Source organism: Stegostoma tigrinum, chromosome 25 (genome assembly GCF_030684315.1).
Source record: "Stegostoma tigrinum isolate sSteTig4 chromosome 25, sSteTig4.hap1, whole genome shotgun sequence".
In the NCBI taxonomy this organism is placed as follows: Eukaryota; Metazoa; Chordata; class Chondrichthyes; order Orectolobiformes; family Stegostomatidae; genus Stegostoma; species Stegostoma tigrinum.
This window is the reverse complement of record NC_081378.1, coordinates 35,083,382-35,108,562: the sequence shown is the minus strand read 5'-3', so window position 1 is coordinate 35,108,562 and position 25,181 is coordinate 35,083,382. Positions and strand designations below refer to the sequence as shown.

General features: G+C 38.2%; 2 protein-coding genes across 2 annotated transcripts in view; one reads left to right on the top strand and one right to left on the bottom strand.

The window, feature by feature from the left end:
- Nucleotides 1–25,181, bottom strand: part of cog5 (component of oligomeric golgi complex 5) — a 124,572-nt gene that overhangs the window by 69,855 nt on the left and 29,536 nt on the right. Inside the window, exon 7 of the mRNA XM_048554284.2 lies at nt 5,336–5,466. Within this exon, the coding sequence (XP_048410241.1) occupies nt 5,336–5,466 (131 nt within the window). The remainder of the gene's footprint in view (nt 1–5,335; nt 5,467–25,181) is intronic.
- Nucleotides 12,727–20,524, top strand: gpr22a (G protein-coupled receptor 22a). The gene is made up of 3 exons (XM_048554285.2): nt 12,727–12,988; nt 14,414–15,358; nt 18,504–20,524. The coding sequence occupies exon 3, from the start codon at nt 18,533–18,535 to the stop codon at nt 19,772–19,774; it is 1,242 nt and encodes a 413-aa protein (XP_048410242.1). The 5' UTR covers nt 12,727–12,988; nt 14,414–15,358; nt 18,504–18,532; the 3' UTR covers nt 19,775–20,524.

Sequence of the window (25,181 nt, the reverse complement as noted above, 5' to 3'; positions counted from 1 at the left end):
TGTGACTGAATATTTTTGTTTCGCATTATGTAACTATTTACCATAACTACGTTAGTGCTTAATGAAGCTGGTAAAACTAGCAATAAATTAACAGCTTTCTGCGTTTTTCCAAGTGAAAGCTTGTTTTCAGAATAAAAGAAAGTTCATTTTCATTGGGGAGGCTCAATGGAGACCCACCTTTTTATAGAAAAGTTTTACTAATCCCACGGTGCAGTGACATCCCTACAGTTACTTACCTTCCTGTTTTAAATGTTTATTCTATTTGCTTTAAAATTAATTGTCTTTGCCTCAACCATTTCCGATATCATAACACATTATGTGCAAAGAAACGTCTCCTAACTTACCCCTTATTTTCTTAAATTGTCGATTCCTGCATGGACCAACCAATTAGGGTCAAACAGACTTTGCTCATTGTGAAGATCTTTCAGAAATAGTAAGAACTTTGATTAAATCTTCTTTTAAACCATTCAAGTTGCACTTTCTTTTACTTAAAGAGTGGGAAGACTACTGATTGATTATCTTGCTGTATACCATGCACAATGTACTCTGTATCTTTTGTAACCTTTGCTGTCATTGATGTTTGAACTTCAAGTGAATGAAGACTTTAAATAGTCACTCTTAAAACTCTCTGTACTTAAAACTATTGAACTCATCACGATGACCATAAGTAACAAAAAGATTTCATCTTTCTGTTGATGCTGATATTCAAGGTCAACTTCTACATGCAGTTGAATTACACAACAAATATACATTAGGAGGTGGAGTAGACCAGTTGGCCCCTTGAGATTACTCTACCATTCAATAACATCATGGCATAAGATCATGGCTGATCTAATTACTCCACATTGCTGCCTATCACCAAAAACTCTAACTTTTAAAGAATACAACCATGTCTGATTATAGAGCATTCAAAGGTGTTGTTTCAACCGCTTTTGAGGATGTACGGTTCAAAACTCACTAAGCTATGTAAGAAGAAACATTTATCCTGGGTTTAAATGGTTGACTCATTATTTTCAACATGATCCCTAGTTCTAGATTCTCCCACTATGTGAATGGTCCTTTTCACTTACAATATCCTAAAGGGTCTTGACGAAGTGTATGTTTTAGCTTCTTGCTCTTCTAAACTCCAGCAGGAACTCTACTCTGTCTACACATTCCTCATAAGACAATTTTCCCATTCCAGATATTAAGCTGGTAAACATCTCTGAACTTCTTGCAACACATTCACATTCTTTCTTAAATAAGAATGTGAATACTATAAACAGTGTTCCAAATGCATTCTAACCAATGCCCTCGAAACCAAAGTATGTGCTCCTTATTTTTGTACGTAATTTCTTTCACAATGACTATGAACATTCTACTGGCTTTCTTAATTACTTGTTATGTCTGCATACTTAGCCTCTTGAAAGTCACATTTCTTTTTCTTCCAGTAAAAAGGGACAATTTCACTTTTTCCCCACATTCCACTCATTTTCCAAATACTTGACCATTATTAAACCTTTCTATATCCTTCTATCACCACCTTACATCCTCTTCACGACTTCATTTCCCACCTATCCTCGTATCATCAGCAAACACAGCAACCACACCTTCAGTCCCTTCATCCAAATCATTTACATAAATTGTAAAAAGTAGAGGTTCTGGCACTGATCCCCGTATCATACCAGTTGTTACATCTTGCCACCCAGGAAATGACCCACATACATGTACTTCTTTTTTCCTGTTAACAAGCCAATCTTCTACCTATATCAATGTGTTACCCTCTATACCAAGATGTTTTTGTTTTTGGTGTAGCACCTTAACAAATACCTTCCAGAAATCGAAGTACAGTACATTCACCAGTACACTTTTGTCTGCAACAAATGTGGCTTTCTTTAAAAAAACTCCAATAAATTGAGTAAAGATGATTTCCCTATCATAAAACCATGTTGACTATCTGCTGATAGTTCTTAAACTTTTCTAAAAGCCCTGCTGTAACATATTTAATTACAGATTCTAACACCTTCCCTTTACAGCTACTAAGCTAATAGTTCTGAAATTTTGTGCCGTCTCTCCGTTTTGAATAAAAGGGTTACACTTAATGTTTTCCAGTCTAATGGAACCTGCCCAGAATCTAGAGAAATTTGAAGAATTAAAGTAGAACGTCTCCCAGCTCACTGGTCTTGTTTTAAAGTCCCTCGGATACAGTCAATCAGGACTCAGTTCACAGTTCCAACAAAATGGTCAGTAGCACTTCCCTGGTGACTGTAATTTTTTTTAAAAGGAGTACCTCCTCCCTTTACAGATTTACAACTGGTTCTGGATCGGTACTAGGACTTCAGCATTTTACAATCTCTATCACTCTGAAACTGAAAGTAACGTTTCCAAGCTTGCTGATATAAGTTATGTAGGAGGGCGTGTTGTGATGAGGGCACAGAAAAGCTGCAACAAGATATATAGAAAGGTTAAATGAGTAGGCACCAAGGTGATGGATGGCATTTAATTTGTGCAAGTAACAGTGATTCACTCTGGTGTAAAAATAGAAAAGCAGAATATTTTTTAAACTGTGTGAAGTGTGTAAGTGGAAACACTCAGAGACTCGGGTATACTTGTAGAAGAAACACTGGAAATTAGCATGCAGGTAGAGCAAGTAATAAGGGAGGTAAATAGCATGTTGATGCTTAATTGCAAGGAGAGGGTATACAAAAATAAGGAACTCTTACTGCAATTGTAGAGGGTTTTAGTGAGAGCACACCTTGAGTACTGTACAGATAATTGGTCACAACATCTAAGGAAACACATAATTGCATTGGATACAGGACAATGAACGTTCACAATTCCAGAGATGAGATTTCCCTGTATTGAAAGGTGAAGTAAATTGGGTTTAGAAGTGGTCAAATTGTATCTAGTCCTTCAGAAACCTAATGATTCAAAGAGATTGCTTCCCTTGTCCATGAACCTAGAAATTTTAGCACAGCTCAGGAAAGGAGTTCAATCATTTGGAGCTGAGAGGTGGTGAGATTTCTTCACTCAAAAGGTTGTGAATCTTGGGAATTCTCAATCTTAGAGGGCTGTGGATGCTTCATTGTTGATTGGTTTTAAAACTGAGGTAGACAGATTGTTGATCTCTCAGGAATCGAGGAATATGGGTTTGGGCATAAAGTAGAGTTGAGACATCCACCATAATCATAATAAATAGCAGAACTGCTTGATGAGCATATGGTCTAATCCTGGTCCCATAACTTATTACGGCAGATGGTTAGTGTTAAGATTTTGCAATAAAATAACCCAAGTTAACAAGCCAAAGACCATTCTAGAAAAGCATTAACTGACACTAAGATTAGTAAAAGTAAATTATGACAGAGGTTAAAATATGTAATACAGATAAGTTGTATACAGCAACCATTTTATTAACTATTACCAAGGGACCAGGAGTGACCAAGAGGTTGATTAAATAATTCAGTTGATAAAGAGGTCCACATAATCAATGCAAAAACACGCACTAAATAACTGAAATGTAACGCGGGGGTACACACATCACTATGAAATTTTATATACAGCATAAATCACTTAAAAATTATGCAACTTTGCTTTACATAAAAGTTATTGGCAGAGGCTCTTCTTACTCGCACCCTGAACTGACTACTCGGACATTGTGGAGATCACAATAATGCAGTAACCTTCCAGTATTTAAGATATCTGTTTGCCGGTTTATCACGAGTGCTGGTTAAAACAAAGTTTGTTGTATATTCTTTCGTGCTTTAATGAACACCGGTGTTGTTCAAATTCTCTTATTTCAATAACTGAGATGCCTCTGGCAAGATGCAGCACAGCAGGCTGTTAAATAAGACACAAGCCCATGGTATTAGGGGTAAGGACAGTGGCATGGACAGAGGATTGGCTTACATACAGAAGACATAAGGATAAAGGGATCTTTTTCAGGACGTCAGCTAACAGTCACGTGTTGAGAACACAACTACTCATGTTTTATATTAGCCATCCGGACAAGAGAACAGACAGCATTGTTGCTAAGTTTGCAGATGACACAAGGATAAAAGTGGAGGGGCAGGTAGTGTTGAGGAAGCAGGGACTCTGCAGAAGGATTTCAGCAGGCTCGGAGAGTGGGCAAAGAAGTGGCAGGTGAAATACAATGTGGGAAAGAGTAAGGTTATGCACTGTGGTTGGAAAAATAGAGATGTAGACATTTTTCTAAATAGGGAAAGGCTTTGGAAATCTGAAGCATAAGAGACTTCAGAGTCTTGGCGCATCCTCTTAAGTATTCTCTTAAGATTAAAATGCAGGTGCCGTTGGCAGTTAGTAAGGCAAATATAATGTTACCATTCATTTCAAGATGGCTAGAATACATCAGCAGGGACCTAGTGAATCAGAATCACTACTGTGAAGAAAGTGGCCAATCAGCCCATTGAGTCTACACAAACCCTCCAAACAGGATTCTATCCAGACTTACACCCCCATCCCATCTCTGTAACACCACTAGTGTTTTCTTTTAACCGTGGCCAATCCACCTAACCTGCACATCCCTGGACACTACAGGACAATTTAACATGGCCAATCCTCCTAACCTTCACATCTTTGGACTTCTGGGAGGAAACCCAGGCACAGGGAAAATGTGCAAATTCCACACAAACAGGCACCCAAGACTGGCATCAAATCTAGGTCCCTGGTGCTTTGAGGCAGCATTGCTAACCACTGTGCCACCCCAAAACTACCACTGAGACTGTATAAGGGTCTGATCAGACTGTATTTGGAATATTGTGAGCAGTTTTAGGGCCTGTATCTAAGGAAGGATGTGCTGGCGTTAGAGAAGTTCTAGAGGAAATTTACAAGAATAATCCTGGAGATGAAGGGCTTGTCATATGAAAAATGGTTGAGGGCTGTGTTTCTGTGCTCAATGCAATTTAAAAGGATGAGAGGGCATCTTGTTGAAACTTTGAGAATATGGAGGGGCCTGTACAGAATGAGTGTAGAGATGATACTTCCACTAGTAGGAGACACTAAGACCTGAGGGAACAGTCTCAGAGTGACGGGACAATAGTTTAAACTGAGATGAAGAGGGAAATTCTGTCAACCAAAACGGTGGTGAATTTGTGGAACTCATTGCCACAGAAGGCTGCGGAAGCCAAGTGAGTAATTGCATTCAAGGCAAAGACAGATAGGTTCTTGACTAGTAAAGGGTCAAAAGGTTATGAGGAGATGGACAGGAGAATGGAGTTGAGAAATATATTGATGATCAATGAGTGGAGCAGACTCAAATGGACAAACTGGCCAAATTCTGCTCTTATATCTTATGATCTTTTGCAACCATCACAATTGAACTCAAAATTCTGGCATTTACCTGTGTCTCCATTCCCTGTTCAAGCAATCGTTTGGCTTGATTCTCTACCTCAAGTCGGGCTCTTGCAATAAAAAGAAGATCATTTTCGATAACTTCAATCCCTGAAAGGTCAACTCCTTGTGAAAGATAATCTGTAAAACAAGCTTCAGTAAATCTCATTTAAATAGAGCAATTATCAATACTTAGCCTCTGTAAAAATCAATCACAAATTAATATCATACAAAGTTGCCCTGTTATTCCACCAACAATGCAAAAAATTTGGTCCAATTTTTTTTTCATTCAAATATAGGAAATGGCATTGTTATCACCCATCACTAAGCCATCTAAAGAAGTTGGCAGCAAACTACATTCTTGAACCCCTGCAGAGCTTGGTGCACTCACATTGCTGTTCAGAAGCAATCACCAGGAATGGGACCCAGCAACAGTCAACGAACAGTGATATAGTCCAAGTCAGGATAGTGGGGGGTTTGGAAGGAAACTTGCAGCTGGTAGCATTCCCTTGCATCTGCTGCCTTTGGCCATCTAAGTGGTTGAGTTCCTGGGCTTGGAAACTGCTTTCAAAGCAATCTTGGTAAATTACTGCAGTACATCTTCTAGATGGAACATAGTACTACCACCGTGAGTGTGGTCAAGGGAGTGAATATACAAAATGGCAGATGAAAGTTCCAATCATGGTAAGTGCTTTCTCTTGGGTGGTGTCAGCCTCTTCAATGTCGTTGCAAATTCAAACAAACATTCAGGGAAGCAGACAGTATTCCATTAAACTCCTAAACTGCATCTTCTGCTGTCTGATGAAGGGGCTAGGCCCGAAACATCAGCTTTTGTGCTCCTAAGATGCTGCTTGGCCTGCTGTGTTCATCCAGCTCCACACTTTGTTATCTCGGATTCTCCAGCATCTGCAGTTCCCATTATCTCTAAACTGCATCTTCTAATGGGTGCACAGGCAGTGGGGAGACAAGAAGGGAGTTATTCACTGCAGAATTCCCGCCTCTAAGTTCTTCCCGCCAAAGTATTCATGTTGTTAAGACACAGAGATAAGCAGATTAACCAAATCAGTCTCATAATGATGGACTCGCAACACAGTGACAATAAAACATTCAAAGACCCTCAATACTGTTCAGTTATTCCTAACCATACTTTAGAAATGACAGGTGTGTGGAACACAAAGTTTATAACTTAATAATAAGTTGTTAATTTTTAATTAAGGATGCAACTTTAGCAGAACACAGATAAATTATAAGGCAATCTCATTAATATCTTTGGTCATAAACCTGCATTCTCACACCACAGAAGACAGAGTTAAGGGATAAATTAATAAAAGAAGATGAAAGAATCATAATTAGCCAGTTTGATAACAGTTCCAACGATTGATTCCAGGTATTCATAAAATTCTTGGAGGATGGGTTGTATTACAGACGTGTAGGACTGCCTATTTGCTTCAAATCCGAAGTCACTGGTACAATGCAAACAACTTTCACAGACATCTGGAGGCTTGTATTATTTTTTAAAGGCTGGGATTCTTTTCTCAGGACTTCAAACAAGTCAATAATTCCAACCAGTCAAAAACCAAAAAGTCTGGAGACTTTGAACACAAAACTAGCTCCCTGCCAAAACTGAGTCTGGCTCAGTTCACTCTTTTTTTGCATTTTTATTCAGTATTCTTAGAGATTGGCTGGTCAGCATGTGTCTTCCCTTAACTGACCAATTCAACATCCTGGCAGCCACTAGGCCCTGACATCAAAACATCTACATTCTCAGAACAGTAATTAATCTGCAATATCTTTCCATCTCCATAAGACCATAAGATGTAGGAGTGGAAGTAAGGCCATTCAGCCCATCAAGTCCACTCCACCATTTAAATCATGGCTGATGGGCATTTCAACATCACTTCCCTGCACTCTCCCCGTAGCCCTTGATTCCTTCTGAGATCAAGAATTTGTCGATCTCTGCCTTGAAGGCATCCAACGTCCCGGCCTCCACTGCACTCCGTGGCAATGAATTCCACAAGCCCACCAGTCTCTGGCTGAAGAAATGTTGTCTCATTTCAGTTTTAAATTTACCCCCTCTAATTTTAAGGCTGTGCCCACGGGTCCTAGTCTCCCCGCCTAACGGAAACAACTTCCTAGCATCCACCCCTTCTAAACCATACATTATCTTCTAAGTTTCTATTAGATCTCCCATCAACCTGCTAAACTCTAATGAATACAATCCCAGGATCTTTAGCCATTCATCATACGTTAAACCTACCATTCCAGGGATCATCTGTGTGAATCTCCGCTGGACACGCTCCAGGGCTAGTATGTCCTTCCTGAGGTGTGGGGCCCAAAATTGGACACAGTATTCTAAATGGGGCCTAACTAGAGCTTTATGAAGTCTCAGAAGCACATCGATTTTATAATCCAACCCTCGAGATAAACAGCAACATTACATTCACTTTCTTAATTACGGACTCTACCTGCAAGTTAACCTTGAGAGACTCCTGGACCAACACTCCCGGATCCCTTTGTACTTCTTGTCAGTTTGCAACAACAAAAATCTGGCTTTTGTTCTCCTTTTTTAAAAACAAGCTGCTAATCAAAGTTCAATTCTCAACTTCAACTCCATTCTAAGTCAAAAATGAAAACACTGAAAGAAGAGAGTGCTGGCATCAGTATGGCCAATTCAGTTCTGTTTCTGGTCAATGGCAATCTTCAGGATTTTGATAGTTGGGGATTCAACAATGATAATGCTACTGAACATCATTGTCCAATGGATAGTTTATTCCTCACTGGAAATAGTCTTTATCTAGTATTTGAGTGGGACATTCATTACCTGGTACTTATTAGCCCATGCCTGGAAGTTGCCCTAGTCTGATTGTATATGGACAAGAACTGCTTCGGTATCTGAGAGGTTGTGAGTGGTATTAATCGTTGTGCAGTCATCAGTGAACATCCCTGCTCTGAATTTATGATAAGGACGCTCATTGGTAAAGTAGCTGAAGATCGTTGGGTGGCCTAGGACAATATCTTGAGGAACTTCCCTATCACTGGGCCAGGTGACCCGTGTTCAAGTTCCACCTGCTCCAGATGTGTATAATAACATCTCTGAACTGGTTGATTAGAACTTATATACAGCAAATCCTCTGTCTCCGTGGAGTTTACGACTCAACAATTCACCTATCTGTGTGAAAAGTAAGTAGCAACCAAATTCAACATCCATGAGCAAACTTATGTATCTGTGATTTTAAACCTATTTTTAAACAGGTTCTACCACTCAAATTTCATCGCTCGCGGGTTTTGTCACTGTGAATCGGCTGTAATACGACTGATGAATAGTGGATGCAGTTTGAATAATGCAAAGTTTCAACTGTACAGTGTAGTAATTTTCCATAGCGATTTTCCTACAGTGCTATTTTCTATGGTGATTTTCTATTCGGCAATTTTCCATAGCATAAGGTAGCACAAGAACGCAACTGTCATGTTAAAGCAGAACTACCTTGTGCTAGGCGTGACTCCGTTTAGCTGACAGTTTAGCCCCAATTCCATCAACTCGAGTTTTGCTTGGACTTCTTCATACCACACTCAAATCAATTTCTCACTTGATGTTATGGATAATCACTGTCACCTAACCTCTGCCTATGCCCTGGGTCAATGATCCCTCCGTCAACGGTAAATTCTTTTTCCTGTCTATCCCATCCATGCCCCTTATAATATTATACATCTCAATCATGTGTCTTCATAATTTTGTGGCAGTGATAGTGTCACTATTCTTGGGTCAGAACATCCAGGTTCCAGTCTGGAGCTGTATCATAACACATCCAAGCAAATTAACTGAAATATCTGCAAGAAGATGAGGAATCACACAAAACAATGAGCATAAATTCATGAGAAGCCTTAAATCAAATGTCTGGTGGAAGTTATTGCAGTTTGCTGATTTGGAAGAATTACATTTTCATGGGAGTGTAGATGCAGATGTGTGCATTGAAGGTGTCATAAAGTGTTTCTTGTAAGGAGAGAATTAGTTCCCTTTCAGACAAATATTGTATTCTTCCAGAAATCAATTTTTGAGCAAAGTTGAGATGAGGGGCAGGTTTAGCTGAGCCTGGCATAGTATGTGTTATTCCCTGTTCTGATGTTTCAAAGCAAACTGAGATTCAAACTGAGGGTTCAGAAATACATCATTAAAGCTATCAACAGGTCAGTACAGTTTCAAGTTAGGTGACAGGGTTCCTGCATGAAACAAACTTGATGTCTCTGGTCCAAACCGGAGTCTGTAGTCGCAAATAAGTGTGGAGTCTATAGCACCACTTCAACCATAACTAGGTCTGATAAGTCTCACTTTTAGTTATTAGCTCAGATTTGTAGACAGAAGGTCTCTGCTCTAGTTGGCTTACTAGGTCTACTGTGTTCCTGCAATTTTGGGTGTTAAATCCTACAAAAGCTATAGTTTAAATTTGTCCATTAGAAGTTTCTGGAAATTTCTAGAACTGTGTACAGTTCTGGGTGCCACATTAGAGGATGGATGTGAACTCATCGAAGAGACCACAGACGAGATTTACAACAAAGATCCAAGGATGGGAAACTTCACTATGAAGATAAATTGAAGAAGTTGGGACTATTCTCCTTAGAGACAAGGCAAAGAGGAATTATGATACAGGTCTTTAAAATCATGATTAGACTGGGTAGAGCAAATAGGGATAAATATTCCTGCTTGTAAAAGGAACAAGAATAATGAATGGGTACATATTTAAAGGGATTTTCAGAATAAGCAAGGGAGATATGAGGAAAAAAGACTGTTTAAACTGTGAGTGATTAGGGTAATGGAATACCCTGTCTGGACATGGTGGATGCAGCTTGAGTCTTTCGAGGGGCATTAGACGATGACTGGGGAAAAATGAGTAAGGGTATGGGACAATAAAACAGAAGAATCACAAAGTAACAGCTCATTTGAGGAGCCAGTACAGGCACAATGGGCCTAATGGCATCCTTCTGCACCATAAGTCCTCTCTGATTCTGTGGTCACTTTGTACATTTTGTGGTAAGCAGTAGCTCTTTAATCAGCAAGAGGCCAATTTAAAAATAAAGACAGTGTAGTTTTGTTCATTGAGAAGAACTCTCTTAATGCCGTGTGGGCATGACAACGATCGAAACTGAATTTGGACCATTTTCACTAAGTAAGGACTTGCTCTCCATGCAGGCAATACACCATTAACCATTGTGAAATAAATTAAAGTTACCATTTCGAGAGCAGCCTGTAAATTGTGATATCAGAAGTAAACAGTTTTGATCTGTTTCACTCTTGATTAAATTCTAAATAATTTAGTTTTCAATACGTCTGAAATATTTATTCACATAATCAATAATTTCAGTCCAAGCATAGTTATGTATCAATTCTATCTTTCTTCTATGCCATCTACTAATGTCTCCACTACACATTTCTCAGTTCAGAATTCAATTTTACATCATTACTCATAGGTATATGAAGTTTAATAATTTAAATCTTAACCACAATTTCCTCCAGGACTTGTGCCGGTAAATGCAGTAAGGCTGGCAAGTGAAACGAAGGATGGAGGATAAGCATCTTTCACTGTTACCTACTTTTTTTGGCTCATATTCCTGGATGTGACAACCTTCTCCATCTACCAGATATGCCAATGTTTCTTTCACCTCTGCACACAATCATTGTTTTTGTAACATAATCATTCCTGCCCCCCATGGATCATTCCTCTTTGCACTTTCCCTCCATCCCATTTCCTTTGCACTTAAATCACTATTCTTCTCCAAGATGTTCAGGTTCTGCAAAAGTCATTAACCTGAAAGATTATACGTGTTTCTCTTCCTGCAGATACCCCAGCCCTGAGTATTTGCAGAATTTTTAGTTTTTATTTCACATGCATGATGTTACTCCAGTCATTTAATTATTTACTAAAAAATTTCATAGGCTTATATTAAATTGAAGCATTAAACAAAATAACATCACCGTAATGCACTGCATCAAGAAATACCAAAGAGGCTGAGGCTCTTTTCTATTAGGAAAGAGGACAGAGACGCCCTGTTAGAGGTTTTCAAAGTTAAAAGTTATGAAGAGATTTGACAGTCTAGACATGAAGATCTTTCCAACTGCAGGGAGACCAGAGCTTGAATCATAGTGACTAAGCGGTGGCTAGAGAAACCAAGATGAAGCCAATACAAGTACTTCTTCAATAGACTTCAACAAAATAGGTGGGATAGGGACTGCGTGGAGAATAAACACTGGCATGAAAATGGTAAACCGCTTTCGGTGCTATAAATACTCTTTAAAATGACAGCACCTCACTGTTCTATAATGCCTTTGATTTCCCCTGAGTCAGTCCAGACCACCAAGTGGACCATAAGCCATTTATTGTTAATATCTCCAGAGGTCCACATCACATCCTTTTAACAGCTATTCTATTCTATTAACCATGACCATCTAATTGTTGGAGTGTGGTGTCTAAGATGGTGACATCACAACTTCAATTCAGGTCAAATGCAAATCAACTCCCATGTATAAACTTATAAAACCTTCCTTAAAATGAAAGATTAATTTATGGAAACACAATTAATGTATCTAAAGTGTCATAAAATGTCCTTTAAAAGTAAAACTAAAACTTTTTTTTAATGATTATCACACTTTCCATGTGATATTCAAATTTACAATCAATGCCATTCAAATGGCGACTTCTAATGTTTTCTTTGATTGTTACCAATCATGAACATTTTCATCTCACAAAATCAGATAAAAAAAACTTTTACTCTTGGTTTCACATGGTAGTGGTCAAAATGAAATAATTATAAGTTTCCAAAGCTAGTGTACATTGACGTCCTATCATGAAACGTAACAAATGTGCAAAATATTCTCTGAGTAACTAGGCAACTAGCCTAAATTATTGATGAAATGATCTTCAGCTAAATAGTTATCATCTCCCAGACACAATATATAAAATTGTGTTATAAAAATTCAGCTAAGAAAAACATGAGCCACACTTGGTCACAATATTTAAACAGCTTAAAAATGCTTAATTTTAGAAGGAAATCAATAAAATTGTATCTTCAGATTTATTTTTAAAATACTTTCGCTTCTCTTTAGATTCGGTCAATTGGACCCCAAATTTATTTAGGTCTTTTAAACATTTTGAGGCATCAAAGCAAGTATTTATTGAACTTGGGTGCGGGTTGTGGGGGTGGAGGGGTGCAGATGAAGAACAGTACACACCCCTTTGCACAATGAATTGGTCAAATCCATTATGGTTAGCAAATCAAAACAAATGCACACACTGCAATTCTCTGCAGTAAAGAGAAGCAATGAGTCAAGCTGTCATTCGATGAATGCCGCCCACAATTACTTCATACTGCCTTACCACTCCAAAAGGGCTAGAACTGAATGTGATCTCCTGAGACAGAAGGCTGCAGCATGCCACTTTCACTGGATATTTTCAGAAGCTTATTGATTTCTGTTTAGAAAAGCAACAACTTACTGACATTGGCTCACAAGCTCATCACAGTTATAATGCTAACAATCTCAGCATCAGCAGGTTTTGTTTAAACGATCAGCTTCAGTAGCAATTCTTACACTATTCTGCATACTGTTCATATATTACCAAGAGGATCAACCATAAATGGCTTGCATACAGAATGCTTTTGATCTTCAGATAAGGTAAGGTGCCTTTATTTACCGTTATATTTAGTAGCCAGGCATGTACATTATTAAATGCTAATAAACAAACTGGTTTATATTAAATGTTAAATGTTTCTCACAAATAATTCAGAAATGAAATATTTGAAGAATCTTCTGAATTTTAATTTTTGTTACACAAAAAAGTTCAAAGCATCGAATTAAGCAAGGATACTGAAACCTTCACCATAAAATAAATAAATTGAACATTCCAAAATACAAGTACAGTCAAATGCTGCTTTCCAATAATGGAACATTGCAAATGCTTTGCAAGTGTAATGAGCTCTGAAAACAAGTTAAAACAGCTGTGATTGACTATTGTCAATGCTACTGTCCTTTAAATGACCAGGCATTAAAGCAGCACTAATTTTGAAACCAGGTTTTACATAGGTCACAAATCATTTCCAGAAAGGAAAATTTTATTTCCTCTACTTCAATTTTACATGGATACATCAGCTGTATCTTTAAACATATAAAGTATAGAGCTGAGGATTAAATACAAATCTACACTCACTGGATTCACCACATTGTATAATGAACAAAACCAAAGGAAATTAGCAGATCTAGTCCAAACCGTTAAGGAAAAAAATTTCTGGCATTTTGACACGTTTACACCCAAGTCAATTTTTCTCATTTTTTGTAACATTAAATTTACTGAATTACCCTTAACAATTAATTTCACACAATATTCAAATTATTTTAAACTCATTTAGTAATGTGTATTACAAAACAGAGAACAAAATATTAAATCATACATATTTACATGATAACTGCTATTCACAAATTTGCTGGCACTCATTCACAACTTTATTACTTTATCCTTTGCAGATCAGTTTCACAGAGATTTATTCTTCTGCTGACATTATATTTGGTTTATTTTACCATGTCCCATTTTATTTTTATAATTTCCTCCCTCCCGTCTTACTCTATTGTACCTTCTTCCATTCAGCAACCAGTAATTTTGCAATGTTGAGATATTATAAAGTATTCCTGTCACTCCTCAAACATATTTGTAGACACAACTGAGTGATGAGAATGTTTCCTCTACAGCTTGTTCTCCTTCCTTTCCCAAGATGCTTGACCAAGACTAATCAAATTGTTTTTGGACTAAGCCAAGCACAAAATTGCAGGAACCAAGATTCAAATTCTCTAATTACAGCAGTTCAAACAGTGTTACAGTTCTCTGGTCCACACAATGGGCTGAATGGTAATAGGAATTTCTGTGCCACAATTTTTCTACGGTTCCAAGAATTCTATAATGGGCCCAACACAATGATAAATAGAAATCAATTTCTTTCCCTACAAAACATGATACAATCATTACAATTTGTTAACAACTAACAAAGTTACATTTTTGAAAGTACGCACATCCCAATTTGACTAAGTTTGTTCTTTCTCTTTTTGTAGGAAAAGCAAAAATTAAGGACATGATACCAAAGAAAATCCCCTAACAACTGCAGCAGAAATTCCAAGACCCCATCACCGATGATATGCATGTCACTAACTGCAGTATGCAACCTGAATTTCAATTCATAGAATGACAATCAAAAGGGGTCACATAAATGGTCCAGCTTATTTGAAATCATATGGAACAGTCTAACATCATGAAGCAACCCACAACAATTTGAATGTTTTTATCGTCTAATTTGATCTTGATAAGACATTAAGAATATGAAATACTCTTTGTATTCATTGCCGCTTTATTACATTATGGAAAGCTACTTCCTTAAGGAGGTATTAAATAAACCAAAAAAATGCAAGAATAGAATTTGCAAGCCAGCAATGTAAACAGCTTATTTAAATTTCCTGTAACCTACCTTAGGCTTTATACTACGGAAGATTAATTTTGCATCCCAATTATTCAAGCTACTTTCAAATCTCATTAGAGGAAAAAAATTCATATTCAGCAATTAAAGAATTTCAACGAGTGCAACAACTGTTATTACTGGAAATATATGGCTTGTATTTACTAAATAGCATAGTTTGGGACTTATCAGTAATGTTAAACATGACCGAAATTTAAAAGGAAACTACAAAAAGGTGCTGGAATCTGGCAGAAATGGAATGTATGTGCAATATCAGTGGTGAAAGCCCAGCTTATATTTCTTCAATGGCCAGAGCACCAATACCTTGGCATTTATTCTAGTAACTGCAAAGAATAGTAGTACAAATTTTTCACAACATGAAATAGGAGTCACAAACTCAAATGGTTGCCACGTAGGGGAATACAAATAGTTAGGTTTCGGAGTCTATTCCAATGTCAAATGAAGTATCCTAATTGCTTATCAGACTCTTGAAATCAACTTGAATATGGCAGGTGCTTTAGAAGCTAAAGAAAATTCTGGAGAAAAGGTAAGCCACAAAAGGAACTATTTACTATTAAAAATATACAGTAAAAACAATTCATTTTGAAATGTATTTCTACATTTGTTAACTTCTGTACTGTTTTCCCTAGGTATGTGCTCAAGTAATTAAGAAAATTTAAAGAAGCATAATCAGCATAAACTGTACAATGACATTTTAGCTTGTTCTGGAATTGCCACCTTCCAGATCTCTGTGCCTGAGACATACAACACTTAAGGGAAGAATCATGAAAACGTACATTAGTCCATTGAACTCAATCTCATCTGTTCTAAAATAATCATACAGCTCATTAGTTACATAATGAAAATAAAATTATTTTCATACAGTATTCTTATAAATTTCATCACAGCAAATACAAATTGCACCAAGATTTAAAATAATCTATTTTTTTTTTCAGAAATCTGGTGAGATCACCAATTCCTAGAAAGTTGAGTAGTTCAGGGTGCACATTATGACACGGATTTGAGACATTCAAAAGTTTCATCTTAACTCCAAGCCATGTGCATGTCCCAATCTTTACTTCACACAAAGAAATTTGCAAAATGTGATGGTTAACCTATAGAGTTTTAGTTCCGGGCTTGACATCAATGTGAGCTCTTCAATGTGATTGGCTGCTTACTTGATGAAATTGCTTCAGTTGGACACTTGGAGATACCCTCAAGTTGATGCCAAATTTAAATTAACATCAATAAAATGGAAATCCGTGGCACTGAGTTTGAAATATCATGTCCGCAAAGATTTTGCAAAGTCCATAGGAAGTGCTGTCACTTTGCTGATTGCAAAATCCAAGCCACTGAGATAATACATTTTGCCAAGCCATAAACTCTAAGCGCAAAATTTGAGAAGATTTGTGGCTTGGGTTGTGGATTTGCTTACCGAGCCAGTAGGTTTGGTTACAAACGTTTTGGTCACCCTGCTACGTAACATTGTCAGTGCACCTCCAGTGAAGCTGACGAAACGTTTGCAACCAAGCTTACTAGCTCAGCGAGCATGTCTACGACCTCAAACTCTAAATACACCCATTTAATTCTAAACCATTTTGTGAATACATATATCATGACCAATGAAAAGAACAGGAAAAGGCTGGCTTAGAGTTCAGGGACTTCACTGAGAAAACGAAAATGAGTAGTTGATTGTGCACATTTATTATTCTGCATAAATGGACCGGGTGCCCCATATAAAATGCTGAGCTTCTGTCGGAAACTATTTTTCATATGAAGCCAAAAAGCATTTTTTTTGCTCGTGAGTCTCGATTAACTATAAATGATTCCGGCTCGAGTGTATATTAAGTTTTAGCAAAAAATTATGGTTATCAAAAAAAAAGAGCTGATAATAGCAAATCATAATATTAATTTCATTTTCACAACCACCCCATAATTGCAACATTTAATACTTGTTAATAATTAATTCCAATACTCCTGTTACTGTCTAAATATGGCCAGAAGAGGGCAGCAACACAACACTTATAATATTGCAAAATTTGAAATTAATGTTTATTTTTCTAACAGCTACTCAATTAGTTGGAACTAGACAGGGATATAGAGCAGGCCCTTTGACCAATAATTTTCTTTCCTATCCCAGTGGGGTATGTACTCACTGCTGCAGAGATTAGCTAACTCAGCAGCCATCAGATTTTCATGGCACTAGAAATCCAAACTGGTACATTTGACCATTTAGGCATGTTGAGAGATTGCTAGAGAATCATATTTTATTAAAATATTGGGAAAATACTTTAAGAATTTGCATCTTGTCGATTCATCCATACATAAAGTTAAAAAAGGCACACTAAAGAAAACGTTGCTCAGTACAATTGTAATATAACAACACTTACACTCGATAGCAAACTACACAATGGTATATCTTTTGCATTTAAGAAACTAGTTGCAGTTTGAGTCAGGAAATTTCAGCAATGCCAAAGTAAGCACCTCTAATCTAAATGGAGGTATGAACTTGGTGCATTGATTTAAAGAATATATTTGCGAGAAAAGTGCACCCCAAAATATCCATTTAATCTATTGTCTGTTACTAAAATAACTGGGGCTGACTGAATAGTTGAAATAATATCCTCCCGTGAATTCTGTTAATCAGTCTATTTAACAGAATACAATAATGTATTTTTACAGCACCTTGAAAATAACACATCACAAAGTGTTTCTATTGGTGTATGTTGTATTTAGATTGTTCAGATCTTAGTAATTTAGTAATAAGTGTAACTGTTACCACAGTAGCTATGCATCTGTAAACCAGTTACAAAATGCTTCACCTTAAAATTTACAACTCTTACATTTTTATTACAATAGCAATAGGTAGGCTGAGGTAGATTGTGTTGAAAAAAAATGCACGTCATCCAATATTTATTTTTGAAGAAGCAAAAGAACTACTATATGCATAATATGACCTAGAATGCATATCTTTAAAAGCTACAAATACTCATACAAATACAAATTACCGCATTAATATGGTCCTGGCATCTTTCAGGTACAAGACTTACATTTTAAAAAAGTTAATATGACTTAAAAATGATTTTGAATATTCATTACCATATATGTTTAAATTTTACACATTATGAATTCCTTCATAATTTCATTAAATTTAAAACAAAAGCTTCTTTCTAATGTGCCCTCTTAAACCTGGCAGTTTTGTGAAGTCATCAGAAAGTAAATACTATTATTGATCATATCTTCCTAATTTTAAAAAAACAATAAATAAGTAATTGATTTGTTTTGAAAACCTTATTCTTTCATGAGATATGTTCATAGCTAACTAGGTCAGAATTTGTTGCCCAACACTGATCGCCTTCAAAAATTTCATGGTGACTTCCCCTCTTGAACCATTGCAGTCCAAGTGGTACAGCATTCACAAGACTGTTAGAGAGTTCCAAGATTTTGATCCAGCAACAGTAGAAGAATGGTGATATACTCCCAAGTTAATACAGTGTGTGGCTTAGACAGGGGCTTGAAGTCAACCAACAAAACAAAAATCCAAACCATGAAAAGTATTAGCCTGAGTAATTCTGAATCAAGTTTACACATAATGGTCAAAAAGAAAATAGTGGCAAGATTTTTGTAGAATCATCCTTCATAAAACTTAGTATGACACAGTAATCCTTAAATGCTCTTGTTTACATTTTCAGGATTGATCAAAATCCATTACCTACAAAGAATGTGTTTTCACCTAATTTTACAAGTCACCATGCAGTCAGAAATCAACTTAACAGTTCAAGATGAGGTACATGATATCAACGACAATGCATTTCGGACTCTTCCTTACCCAGCAAGTTTTCAGGCATCTCTTACTGGATTGTTCATACTAGAAATTGTATTAGGACTCAGCAGTAACTTGACAGTATTGCTACTTTACTGTATGAAGTCAAACTTGATTAATTCAGTCAGTAATATAATCACAATGAACTTGCACATACTGGATGTTGTTATATGTGTTGGATGCATTCCTCTTACAATAATTGTCACTCTCGTTTCACTAGAAAGCAAAACAGCTTTGATCTGCAATTTTCATGAAGCCTGTATTTCTTTTGCTAGTGTAGCAACTGCAGTAAATGTTTTAGCAATCACACTGGATCGTTATGACATTTCAGTCAAGCCAGCTAATCGGATTTTGACCATGGGAAGAGCAATAACTTTACTAACATTAGTGTGGATTGTGTCCTTTTGTGCTTTTACAATTCCTTTTATAGAAGTCAATTTTGTTAGTCTACAAAGTAACGAAAACACCTGGCAAAATAATACACACTTTTGCATTGGTGTAAATGTCTACCACAATGAACTGGGAATATATTATCACCTTCTAATTCAGATTCCCATCTTTATTTTCACTGCTGTTGTAATGTTGATAACGTATAGTAAAATACTTCAAGCTTTGAACATCAAAATAGGCTCACGATTTTCAACTAGACAGAAAACAGCAAAAGGGAAAAAGACCATGCCACTAACAATACAACATGAAACTACTGACCAACCAGACAGTAACAGAGGACACAATGTAATACTGGGAGTAAGAACTTCTGTCTCAGTAATAATTGCCCTAAGAAGAGCTGTTAGACGTCATCGTGAAAGGCGGGAACGACAAAAAAGGGTTTTCCGAATGTCCCTTTTAATTATTTCAACTTTTCTTATTTGCTGGACACCTATATCGATTTTTAATATTGTCATACTATATAAAGGTCTAGATGATGTAATGGTAAAATTAAGACTGTGCTTTCTGATCATGGCTTACGGAACAACTGTATTCCATCCTCTTCTATATGCATTTGCAAGGCAAAAATTTCAAAACGTACTCAAAACCAAAATGAAGAAAAAAGTGGTCTCAATTATTGAGGCTGATGGCAACCACAACAACCCAGTAATCCGCAGCTCCTGGTCAAATCACAAAAGAAACAAAAGGTAATTTTCAATAAAATATCAAATTTAGACACAAACGTCAACAGATTGGAAGTAATTTATATGGGTATAAGACTCATCACCAAATACTGGAGAGAAAAAAAAATGACAGCTCATTTAAAATTCATAAATTAGTCAAAAGATAAGTTTCCGCTGATGTGAGTAGATTATTGGCCAAAGATTTGCAGCTTAGGTTGTGGACGAGGATGTAGCCATGCTAGCCAAGCCGGGGGGTTAGGTTACAAACCTTTTGTCACCCTTGTTGGTAACAGCATCAGTGCACCTCCGGTGAAGCATCGGCGTTCTGTACTGCTCGTTATGTCCATGCCTCAGTTTGTTGGGGTGTTTGGTACCACTTCCGGTTCTGTTTCTCAGTGGTGTGAACATAGCGTCTAATTCAATGGTGTTTGTTAATAGAATTTCAGTTAGATTACCAGGCCTCCAGGAATTCCCTGGCATGTCTCTGTTTGGCTTGTGCGGTTGTGGATTTGTTGTCCCAGTCAAATTTGTGTCCCTTGTCTGAGTGTAGTGAGACTAGTGAGAATTGGTCGTGTGTCTTGGTGGCTAGTTGGTGTTCATGTATCCACTGGTTTGGCCTATGTAGTTTTTCCTCACAGTCCTTGCATGGTATTTTGTATGTTACACTGGTTTTGCTGCTTTTGAGTAATGGGATCCTTCACGTTCGTCAATCGTCATTCTAACGTACATCAACATTCTAACCTGAACTCCATTAATAAACACCATTAAATTAGACCTTGTGTACAGACCACTAAGAAACAGAACCAGAAGTGGTACCAAACACCCCAACAAACTGAGGGATATGCATAACAAGCAGGACAGAACACCGATGCTTCACCGGAGGTGCACTCACAATGTTACATAGAAGGTGACAAAATGTTTGTAACCAAACCCACCAGCTTGGTATCAGAGATAATGGGAACTGCAGATGCTGGAGATTCCAAGATGATAAAATGTGAGGCTGGATGAACACAGCAGGCCAAGCAGCATCTCAGGAGCACAGGTGCTCCTGAGATGCTGCTTGGCCTGCTGTGTTCATCCAGCCTCACATTTTACCACCAGCTTGGTAAGCATGTCTACAACCTTATTGGCCAAAGTATCAAATTAATATGAGAATCAAGTAACTACCTGCTGCAGATGCAAGTATGTCACATTATTATAAATGTTATGTCATATGACTATCACAGCACTGTTTAACTTAATTCAATTTTTCAGTTAAGGTGATGATTATCCCTTTCTGCCTAAATTACCCTCTCACCATTGTTAATTAAACCATTTAATCTGTACTCTCATTGTGTAATGTTTTTTGAAATCTTCCTTGAAAAGTGTACTTGTAAATAATGTGAAAGTAATGCAAGCATAATGGTTCAAAGTAAGTGCAAAATGAATAAAAACTGAAAAAGCAACTTAAAATCTAATGCCTGACTGAGGCCTGGACTAGCCTCCACATGCAATGGAAAACCCTCTGTTAATTTTGCCACCTCTACAGTGTCCTCCATGAGACCATGACACACTCCTTAGACACCTCCAATATCCGTTTCCTTTTCTACCTAAGCACAGAAAATTCATTTCACGTTTTCCATTTTCACAGCCCACAACTTCAAATATTTCTTCGAAGTGAAACAACAATTTGCTCTTCTGATTTCATCTTAACGTATTATATTTGTTGTTCACAAAGGGGTCTCCTTTATGCTGGGGATACCAAATCCAGTGACTACGTTACTGAATACTTGTCAATTCGTGAGTTTTACCTCAAGTTCTCAATCAACTCGTCATTTCTATTCTCTGATCTTGCCCTTATTCAGATCTTTATACCCTTAACCTGCTGAAAAGTTTCAACGGTGACCAGCACCAGCTCAAGAGGAGTTGTTCATCTTTAAACTGGGCACGTTTTAGCATTCTGGATTCAACACTGAATGCAACAGTTTTAAATCACAAGTTTTGCTCAATTTGCTTCACGCTCATTTGCTGATTAGATCTTTTCTCTCAACCCTTTCTCAATGATAATAGACATTTTTTTTGTTTCCTCACTGTTTCCCTCAATACTCCCATCCACCTTGGCACAAAGTTGCCTTTTATGGATGTGAGTTTGCTCGCTGAGCTGGAAGGTTAGTTTTCAGACGTTTCGTCACCATTCTAGGTAACATCATCAGTGAGCCTCCGACGAAGCCCTGGTGTTATGTCCCGCTTTCTATTTATCTGTTTAGGTTTCCTTGGAAACCCAAGGAAACCTAACCAGATAAATAGAAAGCAGGACATAACACCAGCGCTTCGTCGGAGGCTCACTGATGATGTTACCTAGAATGGTGACGAAACGTCTGAAAACTAACCTTCCAGCTCAGCGAGCAAACTCACATCCAGAACCTCAACCCGAGCTACAAATCTTCTCAAAACTCACTATTGCCTTTTATTATTTAAACTCCTGTTTCCCATCCTATCACAAACTTTCCCTTTGGTCTTCACCTCACAGTTGCTCAAAACTGATTACGTTGCACTTTTGACGAATGGTCACAGACCTAAACTATCAACAAAAACAAAACACAACTTGTTGGAAAAGCCCAGCAAGTCTGGCTGCATCTGAGAGAAAAATCAAAGTTAACTTCTGAGGAAGGGTCACTCAGCCCGAAACTTTAACTCTGATTTCTCCCCACAAATGCAGCCAGACCTGCTGGGCTCTTCCAGCAATTTCTGTTCTTGTTTTTCATTTCCAACATCTGCAGTTCTTTCCAGCTTTTATTTAGTCCTAAACTATCAACTCTCAGTTGCCAGATCTGCTGGGCACTTCGGGTGTGTTCTTTTTATTTGCAGCTTGTACAGTTACATTGAGAAAATTAAGATTACCAGAAAATTCTCAGCAATCAAGACGTGGTCCTCAACATAGCTAAATTTACATGCAAACTAGAACTTCAACACCACATTCACATTGGTTACAGTTATGGCTCCAAAACAACACATAAAAAACACCGGTCTCTGAATCACACAGTAGATACTGTATTGCTTTAAGTTTAAGAAACGCACAAGAGGAAAAAAAACTCATATTTCACTTTCCTCAAACATACAACATCAGCTGTCTTACAAACAACGATTAGTATGTTTTCAGACACAGTTACTGTTGTACTGTAGTAAACATAGCAAACAATTTGCACACAGTAATTTGTTTTGTGATACTAATTAAGGAATAAATATTTGACAAGACACCACACATACTGTTCTACTTCAAAATATAGCACCATGGGATCTTTTATGAGTATCTGAGGGAGAAAAAAAAAGGGTCTTGATAAAAAGTTTCATCCAAAAGAAAGCAGTTCCAACAGTACTCCCCGAGTACTGCACTGGACTGTTATCCTTGATTTCTGTGCTCAAGCCCCGGGGAACTTGAACCTTCTTACTCGGAGGCAAGAATTTTACAGGCCGAGCAATGAATTGGAAAAAATATAACTGGTTCTACAACTGAATGAACAGGATCATTCTCAAAGAGATCCAAATATCAATGGTAACAGATTTAAATACAAGTTTCAGTCAGCAATAGATATTTAACAGTATTATTTTAGTTATTTATTATCTTTATACGAGTTGTATGAAAGATCATAATTTTCATTTACCTGTACAAGGTCCTATTCTAATCTTGTAACAATAAACAAATTTACACACATTGATTGACACAAACAGTAAATCTAAGGTCAACCTAAATACTTTTCCACAAAGATTAAGAGGGCAAAGTTATTCCTAATTTGCAATATTACTGTTTAACTGTAGAACTGTTCCCAGTAGCCAAGGCGCAATTACAATTGGCTGAATTCAACACAGTGAAAGGCAACAATGTAACAACACTATTTATTACAGTGTCTATTGTGTCCTCAGGATGCTCCAAAGTGCTTCACAGCCAATTACTTAATAAATGTTGCAGTCAGTTGTCAACATATAAAAAGGGAGATCAACACCCAGTGAGGTTAAAATAGTATCAGAGATAATGGGAACTGCAGATGCTAGAGAATCCAAGATAATAAAATGTGAGGCTGGATGAACACAGCAGGCCAAGCAGCATCTCAGGAGCACAAAAGCTGACGTTTCGGGCCTAGACCCTTCATCAGAGAGGGGGATGGGGTGAGGGTTCTGGAATAAATAGGGAGAGAGGGGGAGGCGGATCGAAGATGGAGAGAAAAGAAGATAGGTGGAGAGAGTATAGGTGGGGACGTAGGGAGGGGATAGGTCAGTCCAGGGAAGACGGACAGGTCAAGGAGGTGGGATGAGGTTAGTAGGTAGATTGGGGTGCGGCTTGGGGTGTGAGGAAGGGATGGGTGAGAGGAAGAACAGGTTAGGGAGGCAGAGACACGTTGGACTGGTCTTGGGATGCAGTGGGTGGAGGGGAAGAGCTGGGCTGGTTGTGTGGTGCAGTGGGGGGAGGGGACGAACTGGGCTGGTTTAGGGACACAGTGGGGGAAGGGGAGATTTTGAAACTGGTGAAGTCCACATTGATACCATTAGGCTGCAGGGTTCCCTGGTGGAATAGGAGATGCTGTTCCTGCAACCTTCGGGTGGCATCATTGTGGCACTGCAGGAGGCCCATGATGGACATGTCATCTAAAGAATGGGAGAGGGAGTGGAAATGGTTTGCGACTGGGAGGTGTAGTTGTTTGTTGCGAACTGAGCGGAGGTGTTCTGCAAAGCGGTCCCCAAGCCTCCGCTTGGTTTCCCCAATGTAGAGGAAGCCACACCGGGTACAGTGGATGCAATATACCACATTGGCAGATGTGCAGGTGAACCTCTGCTTAATGTGGAATGTCATCTTGGGGCCTGGGATAGGGGTGAGGGAGGAGGTGTGGGGGGGGAAGTGCAGCATTTCCTGCGGTTGCAGGGGAAGGTGCCGGGTGTGGTGGGGTTGGAGGGCAGTGTGGAGCGAATAAGGGAGTCACGGAGAGAGTGGTCTCTCCGGAAAGCAGATAGGGGTGGGGATGGAAAAATGTCTTGAGTGGTGGGGTCGGACAAACTACTGCACCTCCCAGTCGCAAACCATTTCCACTCCCCCTCCCATTCTTTAGATGACATGTCCATCATGGGCCTCCTGCAGTGCCACAATGATGCCACCCGAAGGTTGCAGGAACAGCAACTCATATTCCGCTTGGGAACCCTGCAGCCTAATGGTATCAATGTGGACTTCACCAGTTTCAAAATCTCCCCTTCCCCCACCGCATCCCTAAATCAGCCCAGTTCGTCCCCTCCCTCCACTGCATCACACAACCAGCCCAGCTCTTCCCCCCCCCACCCACTGCATCCCAAAGCTAGTCCAACCTGTCTCTGCCTCCCTAACCTGTTCTTCCTCTTACCCATCCCTTCCTCCCACCCCAAGCCGCACCCCCATCTACCTACTAACCTCATCCCACCTCCTTGACCTGTCC